The sequence below is a fragment of the Capsicum annuum genome, chromosome 11 (assembly GCF_002878395.1).
Source record: "Capsicum annuum cultivar UCD-10X-F1 chromosome 11, UCD10Xv1.1, whole genome shotgun sequence".
NCBI classification, from domain to species: domain Eukaryota; kingdom Viridiplantae; phylum Streptophyta; class Magnoliopsida; order Solanales; family Solanaceae; genus Capsicum; species Capsicum annuum.
In genome coordinates this window covers 233,553,441-233,571,336 of record NC_061121.1, presented here as the reverse complement: position 1 = coordinate 233,571,336, position 17,896 = coordinate 233,553,441, and the positions used below count along the sequence as shown (strand labels likewise).

Here is a 17,896-nt window from a genome sequence, read left to right as displayed (position 1 = left end):
CATTTAAGTGCACTAAAATTTCACATGTGCAATACAAACATATCTTGTGTTATCTCACAAGTGAAATTTGAGAAGAACTAAGTGTATAAAGACCCTTGCCCCTAACTTGTAAAGTTAAGACATGTTTCCGATATACCTGCAAATCTAATGCACGATAAACTCAAAAACCAAAACTCAAAAAGGCCAAAATCCCAACATGAACAGTTCACTAGGGTCAAAGCCATCCTTTACCTCTTCCATAATTACTGGTCTTGAACCTTTTCCTTTTGAGGGCACATGCATACAACTAACTTTCCCCAACACCCCCATTTGGTTCCTTTCTAAAGAGAAAACACTGTATTTCAAAAAGAAAAACATGTTCCCACAATGAAGCTTACCAATAACTAGACACTTTTGTTGACCATACAAGAAAAAGCAGCCCGATGCACTAAGCTCCTGCGATGCACCCAGTCCGTAGAAGGATCGGACCACAAGGGTCTATTGTCCGCAGTCTTACCCTGCATTTCTGCAAGAGACGGTGGAGTTGTGGAGCTGTTACCTTCAGGCCACATGGAACTTTACCGGCTACACCAAGGTATAGTTTTATCGACCATACGAATAACACTAAATGCAGCACTCTGCTGGTGTGGCTTTTGATTGAATCAAAGAATTGGACATTCACTAGTCATTTTACAACAGTTTTTGCAGTTTTATGTTGGTGTCATTCATGTTACCTATGCAAATAAATAAACCTACCTTCCTGTAAGCATATGGACTAGCCTAATGATACACTTTGAATGTTTAGAAACCAACTAAGATTATATATAAAGATCACGGTTTCACTTGAACGGCTTTAGAGACGTCCAGATGGTTAAGACGGCAGGTACCTAGAAGATATTCAGGGAGTTCTTCAGGTGTGTTGGCCTGTAGAGAAAGAAAGTTGCTCGTTTTAGATATACCATATCGACAAACTATGATCATCACAAAACTTGCAAATTGATAGAAACAGATTATGAGTTCAAACTGTCTCTGAAGAATGAGGGCATGGAACTTTACCTGGACAAGAAAGGCCATCTCGATGACTAGATTGTTTAGGTAACCAACAACAAGACTGACAACACCTCTTGCCACAGTAGACGAGCCAATATCGATACCAAGCTGAAATTACAACATAAATTTTCAGGTTCAGATAGTGATGACTGTCGATATTAGTTTCGGGTTCCACTTATACTTCTTAAGAAAGTTACCAAGATAATATACTACTAGTTTTTCCAAAGAGGCAAACTCTATTCAACATTTATCACAGTGATAATTTTAAGAAATCCTTAATCTTTGAATGTTTTAACTGCAATGAGGATCATTTCCTATCATTAGAACAACACTATGCATCATTAAGTGCCAAAATACTCTTGTACTTTACCTCTATATAATTCTTTCCACGAAAATAATTAATCTCTAGCGCTTGACCAATAAGACAAGCTTTCTTCCCAACACTCTGCTTGACTATCCATGATCCCTGAAAAGTGAATGCTCAAGTAAATACAATGACTATAATTGATCGAATATTTCAAAGCATCCCAACAGCTGAGAAAAAAATGGATGAGACACGTTCAAAAGTACCAACAGAAATGCTAACAAAAGAACACTTTACAACCAAAAAATGAATAACTACTAGAACGTGTGGCTATTTTCTTGCTTAAAGAGTTCCCACGATAAATAAGAACCCATTTAAACAAGTTTCTATTACTTTCAAAGTTGCCTATCATTTTCTTAGAACGAGGACTAAGTTGTGGGGAACATAATGCTGGTTGCCTGTTAACATCTTTATGAAAACCCTTCTGTTAAAACCCCCACAAAAGACATTAAGCTTTTGCAAAAACATGCGCACGCTACCTAAAATATGCTTAATAGATGAGAAGGAACAGAAGAGAAGCTCAACGATATGGACCAGTACACATGCTACATGAATGTTGATGTGCCATAACCTTTTGCTATATGGACTAAGCAACTTACAGAAATCTATGCCAAACCTTCTATGAGGAATAATTTTGTTCACTCCAAATTATCGGAAACAAACCTTGGAAATGTATGGTATGAGCTTGAACCTCGAGTTTCTATAAGCATCATCTCCTTTGACAAAACTCTCTAGCAAAGGTGAATCCTCTAAGGGGGTACTCATCATATAGTAGAGCGCAAGGCTGTATGTTGTTAAACCTGGGACCTGAATACAAGCGACAAACCAGCAAAATAAGCATTTAGCTAGCAGATTTATAGGAAATAAAAGTATATGAAGGAAACAAGAGATTGCATACCTGAATGTGCACAATGAAGAAGAATTCCGGACCACCCTTTGCTGCATATTTCTGCGGAGAAAAGATAGTGAGCAGTAGGCTCATAGGCATTAAAGAATATGATGACTATATTTTCATTGAATAACAAAAGAAACCTGAACAATTCCCCCAGGTCGACCACCAAGATCATCTTCTCGTTTGTCGGACTTCAACCAGTCTGCACCCACCATTTGCATCAAGGTGCCTTTAGCCTTGATCTGCATAAGAGAGACATAATGATTATACGGCATGATAACACGAGAAAGTATCTAGACTCTGAAATATATAGTAGCATACTTCGGAATCTTTCGACATTAATAAGACAAGAACGCCAGAGATCCCCCATGCTCTCCAGCATAGCAGACACCTAGCCAAGAAGCATGCAGGATTTTCAAGATCTCTACGTAGAGTTTATTTACTGTTCGGCCAATTTCCACATGTTTTCTTTAATGCAGATTGACTAAATTCTGGCTGTAACTTGTGGTATAGCATGTTCAGCATGACATTACCATGTAACTAGTAGAAGGTAACTCTCATACCTAAATCTTTAGTCAGCAGGAGAACCGAACAGTAGATGCCAATTAAACAATGGGAACCATTCCAAAATTCTAAGATCAATCAACTATGATACGGAGACCACAAAAATTGAACCCGAACATGTTTATAGTAAGCTAAGCATGAAAGATGAATCAACAACGAGACTTCACCTTCTTACGATCATCTAGGTAGGTCTCTCCACGAATAAGAAAAGTAGAAGGATCTGTTTCTGCCCAACTGCAAGGCAAATTACAAGTTGAATCTTTAGGTAGAGTGGATCCATAGTGGCAAGATGACGCATCTTCCTTCGCCATCTCATGCAGATCTACATAACCCTTCTTCTGAACTGCAGCATTAAGATAAATCTTATGTCCTTAGGACTTTAACATGCAGGTTTTAAACAAATTCTCTAACATAGCAACAAATATCAAACATGCCTGCAAGATCGTGCAGCTTCTTCACGAAAACTGCAGCAGTTGACAATTTGGGATGACGTGAATCCTGTATAGTCAAAAACCAGCATACACGTGAGGAAATAGGAAGAAATATATTCATAAAGTAAAGACCTGCAACCAGACGATGGAAAGAAGAACCAACTCAGAGGATATAGTTTTTGATGAAAAATATACTCCCTCTGCCCTATTTTATGTGACAAACTTCCCTTTTTAGTTTGTCCCGAGAAGAATGACATATTTCAAAATTTGGAAACCAGATTAACTTTAAACTTCCAGTTACCCTTGATGACATGATTCTATAGCCCTTTTTAGACCATAAGTTTCAAAAGTTCATGTTTCTTTCTTAAACTCCATCTCTATTCTCTGGTCAACCTGTCACATAAAATCTGATGGAGGAAGTATGGTAGAAAATATAATTCTTTTGTCTGGGTGTTGAAAAAATGAACATGTATTAACATTATTGGGAACTAAGATCTGGAGCACTGGAGCTTCCTGAGATGCTTCATATATCTGTAGTTCAGTCTATATACCCCAGACAAGGTTAAAGACTTTTAGAACACAGAAACAAACATGAAGCTCTAGGTAGAAAATCATTTGAACTAAAGTGTGTTCAATACTAGACGGCCATCGACAAACATGATTTCACAACATAAGTCATGCCTCGTGCAGACTCCTGATCCTGTAGGATGCTGCCTGTTTATGGTTTAACTAGGTAATACCTGAGAGTATGTCTCTGGGCCAAAATCAGCAGACCAGACATTTTCTGATTGGTCATAATCCAGTGGTTCAGAGACATCAAAGAACTCATCTGACGCATCGTCTAAACCCAGCAAACTTGAAGGTGTTTTAACTACTTCTTCCTCCGGATCTGGCACATTCTTTCCATTTTCTAAGTGGGTTTGCACTTCAAGCTTAATTTCTTCTTCAACTGGACACAATCTTTTTCTTCTGACCAGCTCCCCTGAGACATCAGAGGGCAAGTAATTTCCTATTTTTGCACTGAAAAGCTCCCGCAAAGCTGCAAATGCAGTGGAAAGAGACTAATTGAGTCCGGTAAATGGTCATAAAACACAAATTTGGACAAATCAACTGATGAGTTTGACAAATATAGAAGTCACATAGAGAGCACACCAGCGAGTCTCCCTAGCATGCGTATTGTTATAGATCTGGCTGCAGATGTTCGAACATATGACTTCCAGCATTTCCAGTCGATAGCAAGCATATGCTTGACTACTGACCCTTTCCCCTGATTCACAGGTGATATAACATATCCTCCACCTGCAAGGATTTTGGGGATGTCAATTTGTATGAGTCCCAAATGAAAGGCAGAGTACATTCAAAACATGCAGAGCTGTTACAGTAGTCTTGGGAATAAAATGGTAGTAGAAGCATATGGCTGGTTCAGTAACGACAAATCTATGTCAATAACTCAATAACGTACCAAAAAGGAATGGGTATCTAAGCACATAAGTAATTTCTAATTGGCAGTTCATTCCTGATCCAAAAAAACACCTGGTTCATAACAGTGATAACAAAAATCCATATGGTTATAGTAACTCTACTTTGCAAGCGTACATTACTTTTAAGGCAGGCACGAACATAACCCTTTTGAGGTGCACAGTCCTGGTGAAACACTGAATGGTACAGAATAACTGCGAGAAAGAAACAATTGGTTATGGTGGATTTAGCTTCCTAAGAAGTAGCAATAGACCAATCCTCAATAGAGTTAGTACCGTAGGTCCCATCGTCCTCCCTTCTCCAATAACGCTGCAGAAGAAGATCTCTTCTTGTCATACCCCTGCAAAATCTTATGCCAATTAAAACTCTAGAACAGGAACAACAAACTTTTCCGGAGTTGAAATATGAACCATACATACCAAGGTAGCCAATCTCGATTTAGAAGCTTATGAACTATATCACTGTGACCATCAAGATGTTCAATCACACTGCCCTTGTAGAAGCAGAAATCCCATCTGCAACACAGAATACAATATTTTTAAGCAAGAACATAAGAGGAATCAACAAGATGAGAAGTATATCACTGCAGTTTAAAGAACTTGCTGATACTAAATTGTAAAAGGCTATTTCTTGTCCAGTATTCCTTCAGGGACTCCAGTGGAATACAATTAAAATTTGCTTTTCATATGACATTTTTAATAATTTACACGAAATATATATATATGTGCAAAGCACATGTCCAAAAAGTAGTTATACTAAAAGTAGGAAGTACCTACCTTCAAAGTTAATCTATCATTTTGCCCCTACAGTAAATAAAAATCTAATTAAATATTTAACTAAATGGTGATGCTCATATTACAAAAAGGTTGAATTAGAAGTTGGGTAGCAGACCTCTAATGCTTCACACTCAACCTCCGAAACGTTTCCGCCATAATTATTCGTTCAGTGTGTTCTGGATCTTTCATATATTAATGAAAGAAATAGTCCCAATATTGGGTTTACCGTACGCTCCATCTGTTTTCTCATGTTTTCACCCTTCTCTTCTTTCCTTCTCCTATTCAATTTCCTCTCCTCCTTTAAATCCATTATTACATAGTATTTCAGTTATAGTTGTATTGGGTGATACTAATCTGGAAGACGTGGCATAATGAAGAATAGACGCAGATTGAAAGGTGTGGTTGAGACTTGCGAGCAAGGACTCGGATAATCGACCCTTCAGGAAGACATCCTCGGAAGGGAAGAAACATGTTGAAGTCGGGGAAAAACTGTACCCCAGTGACGTGGATAAAAAGACAAGAGAGACAAAGTGTCGGAAGGTTCAGGTTCGCGGACTAGCCCGTATGGATCTGAACGTTGCATGAATATTAGTTGGCATCACTAACGGCATCATCACGCGGCCCCTCTCATTGGTCTTAGAACTATGGGGCTCGATTGAGCTTTCTTATTGTTTAATGCCTCACCATTGTAACCTATAAATACTTTGCTTCACTCATTTGTAAAGGCATTCTGAACTCTAGCAATACAACAACAATATGTTATTTTTTTGCATCAAGTTGGTCTTTACTTCACTCAAGTTCTTATCCAACATATTGATACAAGGACACCTTCGGAGCTAGGATTAGAGTTCCTGGAGACACCCACGGATACATCTGAACACTGGATCTATACTCTTTACTCTTTATTTAGCTTTATTTACTTTGTATATTAATCAATCAATATTGAAATCACTAGTAAACAAACTTAAAACGAGTTAGATTAAGGAGCGTGCTCTTGACCTCATATAAATTCAACTATACCGTGTTTAGGTAAAAATAGTTCTTTCCTATTCTTTAGGTTACAACTTTATGTATTCATCACTTATTATGGAATTTGCAAGGATTTTCTCCATTAAATTTTGAACAGCGCTATATAAACAAACACGTAATATGCATTCAACGCCTGACTTTAACCAAATTCGGACATTGTACAGTTTAACAAGCAAACACCGTTTTGTAATTTCAAGGTGTGATCAAAACTACTACTGTCTTTCTGTATATTAGATAGCATTATACCATATTACATCAATACCTTCTCTTCACTTATCAAAAACCGGTCACATGGCTTAATAAAAGGAGACAACAAGCTTTCGCCTAGGGGTTTAAATTCGTTGATCAAGGAATGAAGTAAGAAGAAGAAAGGAAGCAGTGATCAGATGTTATGTAGAGGTTTTGGCAAGAAGCTACAACCAATTTTAACACTTTTGTGACATGGACTCTTGTTTTCTCCCCATTCTCTTTCACTTATTCGATTAAAGCATTTTGAATTTATAGAAGAAAATAATGAATCTTTTTTCAAAACATATTTACGGGAATTTTGCATAAAATTGGAGAAGATAGTTTCTTTCTTTCTAAATTGAGCATAAAGTGGGGAGTAGCCGAGGAATTGGAAAAAGCAAATGAAAACAAAGGAAGTGGAAAAGGAAAAAAAGAAAGAGATATTACAACTTACAAGAAAAGGAAAGGAAATGAAAGCTCCATACGTGTGTGAATGTAGTTTTTTTCCTTCTATCTTCTTTCTCTTTTTTCAGCGAAGTACTTTGAATTAAGGGGTTTTCCATAAATTTAAGAGAATATTAAATGCAATCCTTAGGCATAATGTGGGGAGTAACCATGGAGAAAAGGGGAAAGAATAAAACAAACAAAGCGTAACGGAGGAGGACCTACCATATTACATCAATTCCACGGGATACCTACCACCTCCCACCAGCAACAAGTACCAGGTAACTTCCATTAAGACTAGGACAGATGGAAGAAAACACCTAGAGCTTTTTATCTCTGCTGGGATTTGAACCTGAGACCTCATCGTTCTCAACCCACCTCATTGACCACTAGGTCATGCACTTGTTGCCCTTTTTTCCCAAATTGTTTTTCCTTGTTGAGGATATATTTTTAAACTATTGCATTTGTTTTTTGAGTGCTGATTCAATCCATGAGGCAGGCATGGAAGTGAGGCTTGACACACAACCTATTTCCAAGTGAGAAAGTTTTATGTATCTTGGGGTCTGTAATTTAGATAAGTGGGGACATCAACGATGATGTCACACATTACATTGGTGCGGCATGGATGAAGTGGAGGCTTGCCTCCGGAATCTAGTGTGATAAAAAGGTACTACCTAAGCTTAAAGATAAGTTCTACAGAGTGGTGGTTAGACCATCTTTGTTGTATGGGGTGGAGAGTTGGCCAATTAGATCACTCATATTTAGAAGATGCACGTGCGGAGATGAGGATGTTGAGAAGATGTATGGGCATACTAGGAGAGATAAGATCAGGATGAGGTTATTCGGGAAAAGGTGTGAGTGGCGTCAATGGCAGACAAGATGAGGGAAGCGAGACTAAGATGGTTTGGACATGTGAAGAAGAGGTGCAAGGACGCCCCGGTGAGGAGGTATGAGGGGCCAATTATAGTGGGTACGTGGAGAGGTAGAGATAGGTCTAAGAAGTATTGGGGAGAGGTGATTAGACACAATATGACGGACAAGACTTTAGATAGGAAGGTGTAGAGGTCGTGTATTAGGGTAGGTAAGTAAGGAGTAGAGTGTTGTCTTGCCTTCAGAAGGTTTAGGGTTGTTGGTGTTTGTCGCAGTATTAGTCACATCCTCGTATAGTTCTTGATTTTGATATCTATCGTTATATATTGTTTATTTTGTCTTGATCACCATATTATTTTTTTGTTGTTATTGTTTCTTTCGTGTAGGCTCTACACTGCTTTCCTTATTAACTGCTATGCTTTCTTCACTGTTCTCTTTTTCTTGTACTTGGATTTGTTGCACTTGGAACGGGGGTCTCTTGAAAACAGCCTCTCTACCTCCACGAGGTAGTGGTAAGGTCTGCTTACAATCTATCCTCCCCGGACCACACTTGTGGGAATTCACCGGGTATGTTGTTGTATCGCATTTGTTTTTGTTTAGAGAGAACATAACTCTCTGCCCCTCTCGTGCATGATCTTTTACATTTTATTTCTTCCTATCATATAATTAGATTTAATAGTTGATACTCCTTCAACGTCTTAGCTATTCAACCATGTGGATCATAGTTAAGAAAACTTAATGGATTACGATAAAATTGGCTGAAGCAGAGAAAAACCTTTAAAGGTTTGAAAAGAAAGCCAAGGTTTAAAGCTACTAAAGGAACATCTAAGGTAGAAAAATGGCATACAGCTTCTGCATTTTTACCGATAAAAAAACTACCATCAGTGGAGTCTTCACTATAAAAAAAACTACATATATGGTGACCTTTTGCTGCCATGGACTTCGCAACTTACTCTGATCTTGAAGGACCAAGTGACATGAGTGTCTGGAAAATGGCCTCAGAAGTTCCATCGACTACACCAACAGCCATTATCGCGGGGTGATCGTCCCACTTCAAAACATAGAATAAGTTCCACAGCATTAGATGCATATATTTACTGCCGTAGGAGCTGGAGAACACCACTTACCTTTCCAAGAGATTCCCTATCTTTAGCTTCCTTAAAGAGCCTAAGACCTGCATGCACAAGTGATTAAAGAAAATTGGCAAAAAGAATTACAAAAGGAAAGGAGATAGACCACTTGACTATCAAAGAAATACCGTATACCAAATACAAACAAACCATTCATGGGTGTCTCAATATAAAGCCAATCATGTTTTTATTCGCCAAAAACTAATATTGAATTAAGGATAATAAAACATGCCTCGAAAACATAGTTAAAAGAACCTATAAACCGGGACCCTCAAGAAGAAAATTAAATTGCAGAATATACTTCATAAATCCATGTTAAATAGTTCCAAAACTTCCTACGTAGATGTGAATTGGTCTATGAAGTAGGAATTACAAACATAATTTCAGCCTTCTCAAAACACTACTATAAAATCAAAACCTACCATTCTCACAACCAAAGATTGTCCAAGGTGAGGGTGCAACAACATCAGACGTCATAGCATCTGTAACCGAGGATGAACAGACGGTCCAATCAATCGAATTCAGACGATAAGACTTGTTGGAACAATTTAACCTGCGTGCAAAACAAATCGGAAAAAAATTGTAATATTGCACAATGAGAAAAGATACGGACACTGTCCCTTAAAGTAACTTATACTCATATGTCCTTTTTTTAGATTATTCCAAGAAAAATGATACCTTTCTATTCATAGAAACTATTTGTCTTTAAACTTTCCAACGATTTGTAGCCGTAAAAATGCCATGGCATGTTTAAGGTAATTTTGTTATGTGCCAAAGTCTTTCTTTCTAGAACTTCGTGTTCGGTCAAACATCGCCACAAAAGAAAAGGAGTAAAGTACTTTTATGCTATATCCTAAGCAAAGAAAAAGGGTAATGAACCAACAAAATGTACCTCAAAGACTGTGAACCACTGCTTGGAAAATCAACTGCATTTCCTCTGTTAGTATCTGCCTAAAGTTACTCATTATTGCGAGTTACTAACGAGGAAGACTATAACAGCCATATTGACCAGTATGTACCTTTAACGCTGCTTCCTGAAATGCCTGGATCCACCTCGCAACTTCCTCAGGACTGCTTGCTCCTAACTGTCGTTCATAGATTCCATTCATTCACCGGTCGCGCAGACAAACAAAAACTGAATGGAGGGGGATGATTTCCGTACCTTCAGCTGATCATTGTGATTTGAGGTGTTATAGAGAGTGAAAATGAAAAAGACCTGAGAAATTATAGCAGCAAATTTCAGCAGAAAGCCTCGGTAAAGAAACAAGTGCATTTAATCAGAATAATATAGCAAGAGCAAACATAGTCTCTGCCATGAAGATCATACCTTTCTTTGAATGCTCTCTCTGCCATTGTCTGTTACACGGATGCAGGAATCAACGACTGCACTTCTAATAGGATCCTAACAAAAGAGTCAACAGACACATTGCAATGAGTTGTGTAATTCCACGAAGTGAAAGGCAGAAGAACTTCACACAGAAATATCTCCCACTTAAGGACCACGAAACCCTTTGATATCAGAATAAAACGTACACAAATAAGAGCTGATCCTCGCGATACAACTAGGTAGCAGAAACACAACAAATTACTGAATATTTATTAAACTAAAATGCCCTCAGTCTACCATTTACAATAAAACTAGGTAGCAGAAACACGACAAACTACTCAGTATTAGCTTAATATTCAACCAATTCACATCAACTGCTAGATATCTCCCAATCAATAAGCACTCAGATGCTGATCAATGTGTGAAATGCAAAACACTCGACTCCCAAGGAGTGCACTGATGACTAGTGAAGGGACACACTTACTGATCAAGATCTATGTGCACAGTAGGATTATTCTCTAGAGACTCAACCACAGTAACCAGACATTTGGGCTCCAAACATGTGAGTACCTTCAGCTCATAGGCTGTGGGAATTTGTCATTCCTCACTAATCAAGTAAGATGATCATTTAGCAAATAATATCCAACAAGAGGATTTGCTGGCGATCAGGGAGGAAGTATTTGAAAGGGCGTAAATTACATAGTATGAATATCAGCATAGATCGACATAAAATGCAAAAGTTTCTCTAAAAGTAATACTTTAGCCTGTTTAATGTGTATCACACTTAAAAAATCAAATTCTAAGATATTCCAAACCACGATCTATGCAGAATCTGAACACAAGCAACGATATGGAATGAAGGTGTAGTCGTAGCCAAAATCGTACGTCACAAGATTTCATGCTGAGCCAATGAGAACTCAGCATCAGGATGTTCTGAGTTAATTTGCAACATCCTTTACTACACAAGCCTCATCCAACTTCATGCAAATCCTTTGGGAATCAAAACAAATAAACTATATCTTATGGGTTCAAGCAACTTAAAAAAAGGCAGTCTGACGCACTAAGCTCCCGCTATGAACAGGCACAGGGAAGAACCGAACCACAAGGTCTATTGTACGCAGCCTCACTGCATTTCTACAAGAAGCTGTTTCCAACAACAATTTTTGCAGCTTTTCTGAGTTGATGCACTGAGATATAATCTCACATTTTTCCACAACATGCAACTCAGAGAAGCTGCAATAATTTCATTATAAGGTCAAAACAGCACAACCAACAAGAAATGGAAAATCAAATTGAAAAAGTGGATTAAAAGTTGTTTTTCATCGTACAAAATCAACTCATTCTTATCATCCACAAAACACAATTACTCGAGATGTGCACAAGCTGACCCAGACACCACGGTTATCAAACACACACACACACAAACTTCCCAAAGCACAAATTACCACTTACCAAACAATCAATAACATATGTTCATTTACCAGCAACCACTTAAACAAAATGGGTCACCCAATTTCACTAATCCAAACACACCACCACTACAAAAACTTAAAAATATGAACACACAGATTATAATTATACCTCATTTTCAAGAACTGGTACAGATTTGTAACTCCTAAGGAACTGGTCCTGAAGAATGAAGTATCTCTTTCTTGAATACTGAAGTCCAAACCTATTTGAACGAATTAGATATAACCAACCTTCCATCCTACTATAATCATTCTGTGAAACACCCATTTTTTCAGTCAAATATACTAATCACCCACCACTCCAATTCACCTAAAATTCCAAATTCCACAATCAAGTTCCAGTTTTAAAACAAAAGAAATTCAGTGAATCCAACAACACCTTTCACACACAAATAAAAAAGGACTAAACTTTGATCTCCCCCCACACCCCCAAAAAAAAAATACCAATGACCCACCACCCCAATTTACCTAAAATACCAAATTCCACTATCAAGTTCCAATTTTGGTGAATTCAATAACACCATTTACATACACCCAAAAAAAAAAAAAAACTTTGATTCCCCCCTAAAAAATACTGATGGCCCACCACTTCAATTACTCTAAAATTCCAAATTCCACAATAAATTTCCAATCTTGAAACCAAAAAAAAAAAAACAGTTAATTCAAGAACACTCTTTACCAGAAAAAAAGAAAAAAGAAAAACAATAATAATAATAATAATAATAATAATAATAATAATGAAAATTGATCCCCTTTTATACCCAGAAATACCAATGACCCACCACTCCAATAACTCTAAAATACCAAATTCCACTATCAATGTCCAATTTTCAAACAAAAAAAAATCACTTAATTCAAGAACACCTTCTACACACACAAACCAAAAAAAAAATAAAAATGTATGCTCTTTTATACCCAAAAATACCAATGACCCACAATTCCAATTCACCTAAAATACCAAATTCACCAATCAAATTCAAATTTTGAAGCAAAAAAAAATCTGCAAATTTAATGCCACCCTTAACAGAATCAAAAAAAAAAAAGGAATAAAAACTCTGATACCCAAAGAAAATTTATTCAATTAGGTATCAGAGATGAAAAGTTTACACTGTTTATGTTCAGTATAGAGAGAGAAAATTTTGAATACTTTTTTTGCTGGTTTTTGGTTTTCTGTGTGTATTTTTGTTTGTAAGGAAGAAGAAGAAGAAAGAAAAAAGAAACTGAATTTGTGGAGACTTGAGACAAAAGTTTGGCTGGCAAATAATGTTGAATGTTGTCTTTGACTATTTTACCCCCTTTTGTTTTTTTTTTTTTTAAGAAAATACATTAATAAATCATAATACTTAAACGTGATCTTTAATTTGGTCTTAACTCACAAGCTCATAGCTATATTTTTTTAACTTTAGCATACATATATAGACAGATAAAACTTATATAAAGTTGAATAACTGAACGTACTCGTCTTATGTGGCGAATGATGCAGAAGGTTGTCTTTGACTATTTTACCCTTTTTGGTTTTTTCAAGAAAAAACGTAAATCATGATACGTAAACAGTGTTCTATAATTTGGTCTCAACTCGCCTCGCATGCTCGTAGCTATAGTCTTTAACTTTGGATGTATACAGCTAGACATTTAAATTTATATAAAGTTGAACAAGTAGACATACTTATCCTATGTGGCGTCTTACGTGGTGAATGATGCAGAAGATTGTATTTTTACTATTTTATCCTTTGGGGGGTTTTAAGAAAAGGTATAATACGTAAATATGTTCTTTCACTTGGTCTCAACTGGCGGGTTCGTTGCTATACTTTTTAACTTTAAATATACACACCTAGACAGTTAAAATTATATAGAGTTGAACAAATAGACATACTCGTCTTATGTGGCGTCCTATGTGGCAAATGATGTAGAAGGTTGTCTTTTGACTATTTTACCCTTTTTGTTTTTTTGTTTTTGAGAAAAGGTATGACACATAAACGTGTTTTTTCACTTGGTCTCAACTCGCAGGCTCGTAGCTATATTCTTTAACTTTAGCTGTACACATCTAGACGGTTTAACTGATAAAAAGTTGAATGAATAGACATACTCGTCTTATGTAGCGTCCTACGTGGCGAATGATGTAGAATGTTGTCTTTTGACTATTTTACCTCTTTTTGTTCTTTTGAGAAAAGGTATAATGCATAAACATGCTTTTTCACTTGGTCTGAACTCACAGGCTAGTAGCTATATTCTTTAACTTTAGATGTACACATATAAACAGTTTGAATTATATAAAGTTGAATAAGTAGACATACTCGTCTTATGTGGCGTCCTGCGTAGTGAATGATGCAGAAAGTTGTCTTTGACTATTTTACCCCTTTTGTTTTTTTAAGAAAAGGTATAATATGTAAACGTGTTCTTTAACTTCGTCTCAACTCGCAGGCTCGTAGCTATACTCTTTAACTATAGATGTACACATCTAGACAGTTAAACTTATATAAAGTTGAACAAGTAGATATACGCGTCCTATGTGGCGAATGATGCAGAAAGTTGTCTTTGACTATTTTACCGTTTTTGGTTTTTTAAGAAAAGGTATAATATGTAAACGTGGTCATTAACTTGGTCTCAACTTACAGTTGTGCTATCTAATTATGTGTGCGTAAGTAGACACTTGAACCTGTATAAAGTTAAACGAATAGATATATTTATCTTATGTGGTGTGTTACGTGGTGAATGGTGTAGAAGGTTGTTTTTTACTATTAAGAAAAGGCATAAACGAGCCTTTTAACTTGGCCTCAACTCGTATTTATGAGTTTCAATTTTAGGTTTGCATAAAAAGACGTTTATATTTGTATAAACTTAAATAAATAGACACAATCATCCTATGTAATGTACTACGTGGCATCTCACATGAATTGCCTCACACCATGCGAATTCAAATTTGGTTGGTAAATGATATAGGTTTTTTTTGACTATTTTAGTCTTTTGATTTTTTCTAAAAGAAAAAGTGTGATTAGTAGTTTCGGTAAACAAATTAATAGTTAACCAAAAAAGAAAAAGTGAACTAATTAGAAAAGTAATATATTGAAGTTAAAGCAAACATATTGATGAAACATATACTTTTACTTGTATAAAGTTAAAAAAAGTAGTGTTATGTGTGGCATCTTTACATGAGACACCATATAGGACGTATGTCTATTTATTTAACTTTATATAAGTTCAAGTGTCTAGTTGTACATACTCAAAGTTAAAAGGTATAAATGTGAATCAAGACTAATTAACGTACATTTATATATTATGCCTAGGAAAGAAAATGATGTATTTGGTAGTTAAAGGTAAAGTAATTAAGAGTTACCCCCCCCCCCCCCCCCAAGAAGAAAAGGTAAACTAATTAGAGAAATTATTGAAGTAAGCAAAAGTTTGTGCATACGTGAGACAAAAGTTTGGGTGTGCGGGGGTGGGGGAGTGGGAATGGGGCAAATGAGGTAGAAGGTAGTTTTTGATTAATTTACTCTTTTTGATTTTGTTTTTTAAGAAAATAGTGTGATTTGTAGTTTACGTAAGCTAATTAAGAGTTGTAACCAAATAAAAAAAGATAAATCAGTTATAAATATTGAAGTTAAGTGAACATATTGATGAAACTTCGAACTTGGTTGAGATGAATCTGTTGGAGACTAGATGTTTTGAGCCATTGGGCTACTTTGTTTATTGGTTGAAGTGGGCTTGGCCCGATAATTAAATTATTTTCTTCCTGTTATGACCAGGTCCATGTGTTTGTATATAAGTAGATAGTGACATATTTTTGGGACTTAAATGCTCTATTTTTTCACTTTCAGATAATGAGAAATGTGCTGCCTTCTCTCCTCTTTCTCTCTCTAGAAAGTTCTACTGGTTTCCATTATTTTTCATGCTTTTCATCTTCTTCTTCGAATGTTAAGATGGTATCAGAGCCTGGACATCGATAGATCTGGATTTCTCTTCTTGTTCGATATCATGGTTTGATTTCTAGGGTTTGCTTGGTGTGTAAGTTGGGTCTTCGATATATTCTGCCTGAATGGAAGATTTCGACAATAACTCGATATTTTTCCCCTATTTTACTTGAAAATTACGAAGGTCGTTTCTCTTTCCGATTGTGAAAGTGTCTAGTATTCTTCTTCACTTATTCCTATGGTGTATCGGTTTTTTTTGGAACATTATCGTGGATCTGCTACTATTTTAGTCCTCGGATACTTTGGTTTTGTTATTTTGACTACACGTTTGGTATTGTGTCGTCTATTTGGTAACATAATTGAAGAAGTCCCTAATTCATCTTCCCCTAATAAGTTTATTGCATTACCTAGAACTGAGTTTCACAAGGATGATATTACTCATCCTTATCATCCCCTTTATGTCCATCCTTCTGATGTTTTTGGAAGGTTCTCTTGTGGTTGTCCCCTTTGGTGGAACTGGCAATGCTAGTTGGGGACGCACTATTTTGGTAACTCTCTTTGAAGTGATAAATTAGAATTTGCCGATGGTAGTTATGTGCACCTTTCCTCTGAGTCTCTCTTAGCTAGGTAGTGGCAAAGATGTAATGACCTAGTCCTTTCCTGTCTCCTTAACTCCTTGAATAAGAAAATCATTAGAAATGTAGAATACTCTGAACTTGCAAGTGAGGTAAGGAATAAACTTGACGATAGGTATGGAAAATTTGATGGTGCGGGGGTATTTGAGTCGAGGAAGAAACTCACACACATTTCTCAGGGTTCTCTAGATATTTCATTTTATTTTAATCGTATTAAGAAACTATAGGATGAGATAGCATCCATCTCCACTAAACGAGTTAGGTCTTGCACTTGTGGAGCTAAGGCCTGTATCAAAAGGATGAGAATGAACTTTATCAGTTTTTTGCTAGGGCTGAATGAAACCTATGCCTAAGTAGTCATATACTCCTCATGAAACCTCTACCGTCTGTTGGTACTGCATATGACCGACTCTTGAATGATGAGAAGCAAAAGCAAGTCTTTATTAGTTCATTCTTGTCTTTTTCTTCTGGATCTACCTCTTTAAATGCTGGGGTTGTAAGAAACAACTCCTCTTTCCCATCAAGGGCAAACTTTGACTTTCTTCATACTAAGACCAACCTGATTTGTAAGTATTGCAAGAAACTAGGCCATAACATTGATAAATGCTATAAAGTACATGGTTTTCCACCTGGTTACAAGTTCGCTAAGTCCATGGGATGTAAGAAAACTGCTGCACGTGTTGAAGTTGCAATTTATTCCCATCTAGAACCTGCTCCTGGTTTCTCTAATCCTGGGCTCCCTAGATTGACTGCTGAGCAACATTCTCAGTTGTTGTCCCTATTACAACAAACTCATATATGTTCATCTGGACCTGGATCTACTTCATCTCCATCATCTCTGATGTATTTTGCTGCCTTTGCTAGTAAGCTTGTCGATGATAATGTTTTGTTCAGCTTATGTATGCTTTCTCAAGTAGAACTCGACTGTCATTTTTTGCGCACTAAGTTGGCTGAAAGACTGTTGTTCCTATCCCATACTTCTAGTTCTTCTCAGCTTGCAGATATGTTTACTAAGTGCTTACCTGGTGCTCAACATCATGCTTATCCGCACAAGTTGGGAGTTGTTTCCCACTCCAACTTGCGAAGGAGGGGGTGGGGGGTGGGGTTGGGGGGGAGGGGTTAGAGACTAGATGTTTTGGGCCATTAAGCCACTTTGTTTATTGGTTTTAGTGGGCTCGGCTCGATTAAATTATTTCTTTCTTCTTATGACCCGGTCCATATGTTTTGTATATAGATAGGTAGTGAGATATTTTTGCGGCTTGAATGGTCCATTTTTTATCTTTCAGATAATGAAAAATGCTCCGCTTTCTCTCTTCTCTCT

General features: G+C 36.8%; 1 protein-coding gene across 1 annotated transcript; it reads right to left on the bottom strand.

Moving 5' to 3' along the window:
• Window positions 1-598: 598 nt before the first annotated feature.
• LOC107847896 (protein ENHANCED DISEASE RESISTANCE 2-like) lies at window positions 599-13,266 on the bottom strand. Its single transcript, XM_016692490.2, has 21 exons — window positions 12,145-13,266; window positions 10,564-10,638; window positions 10,399-10,452; window positions 10,256-10,321; window positions 10,129-10,187; window positions 9,659-9,789; window positions 9,234-9,280; window positions 9,060-9,157; window positions 5,179-5,274; window positions 5,035-5,099; window positions 4,882-4,953; window positions 4,433-4,579; window positions 4,021-4,319; window positions 3,284-3,347; window positions 3,017-3,192; window positions 2,426-2,527; window positions 2,292-2,342; window positions 2,057-2,200; window positions 1,400-1,495; window positions 1,036-1,137; window positions 599-903 (listed from the first exon to the last, which is right to left on the bottom strand). The coding sequence occupies exons 1-21, from the start codon at window positions 12,298-12,300 to the stop codon at window positions 811-813; spliced, it is 2,193 nt and encodes a 730-aa protein (XP_016547976.1). The 5' UTR covers window positions 12,301-13,266; the 3' UTR covers window positions 599-810.
• Between the last annotated feature and the right edge of the window lie 4,630 nt (window positions 13,267-17,896).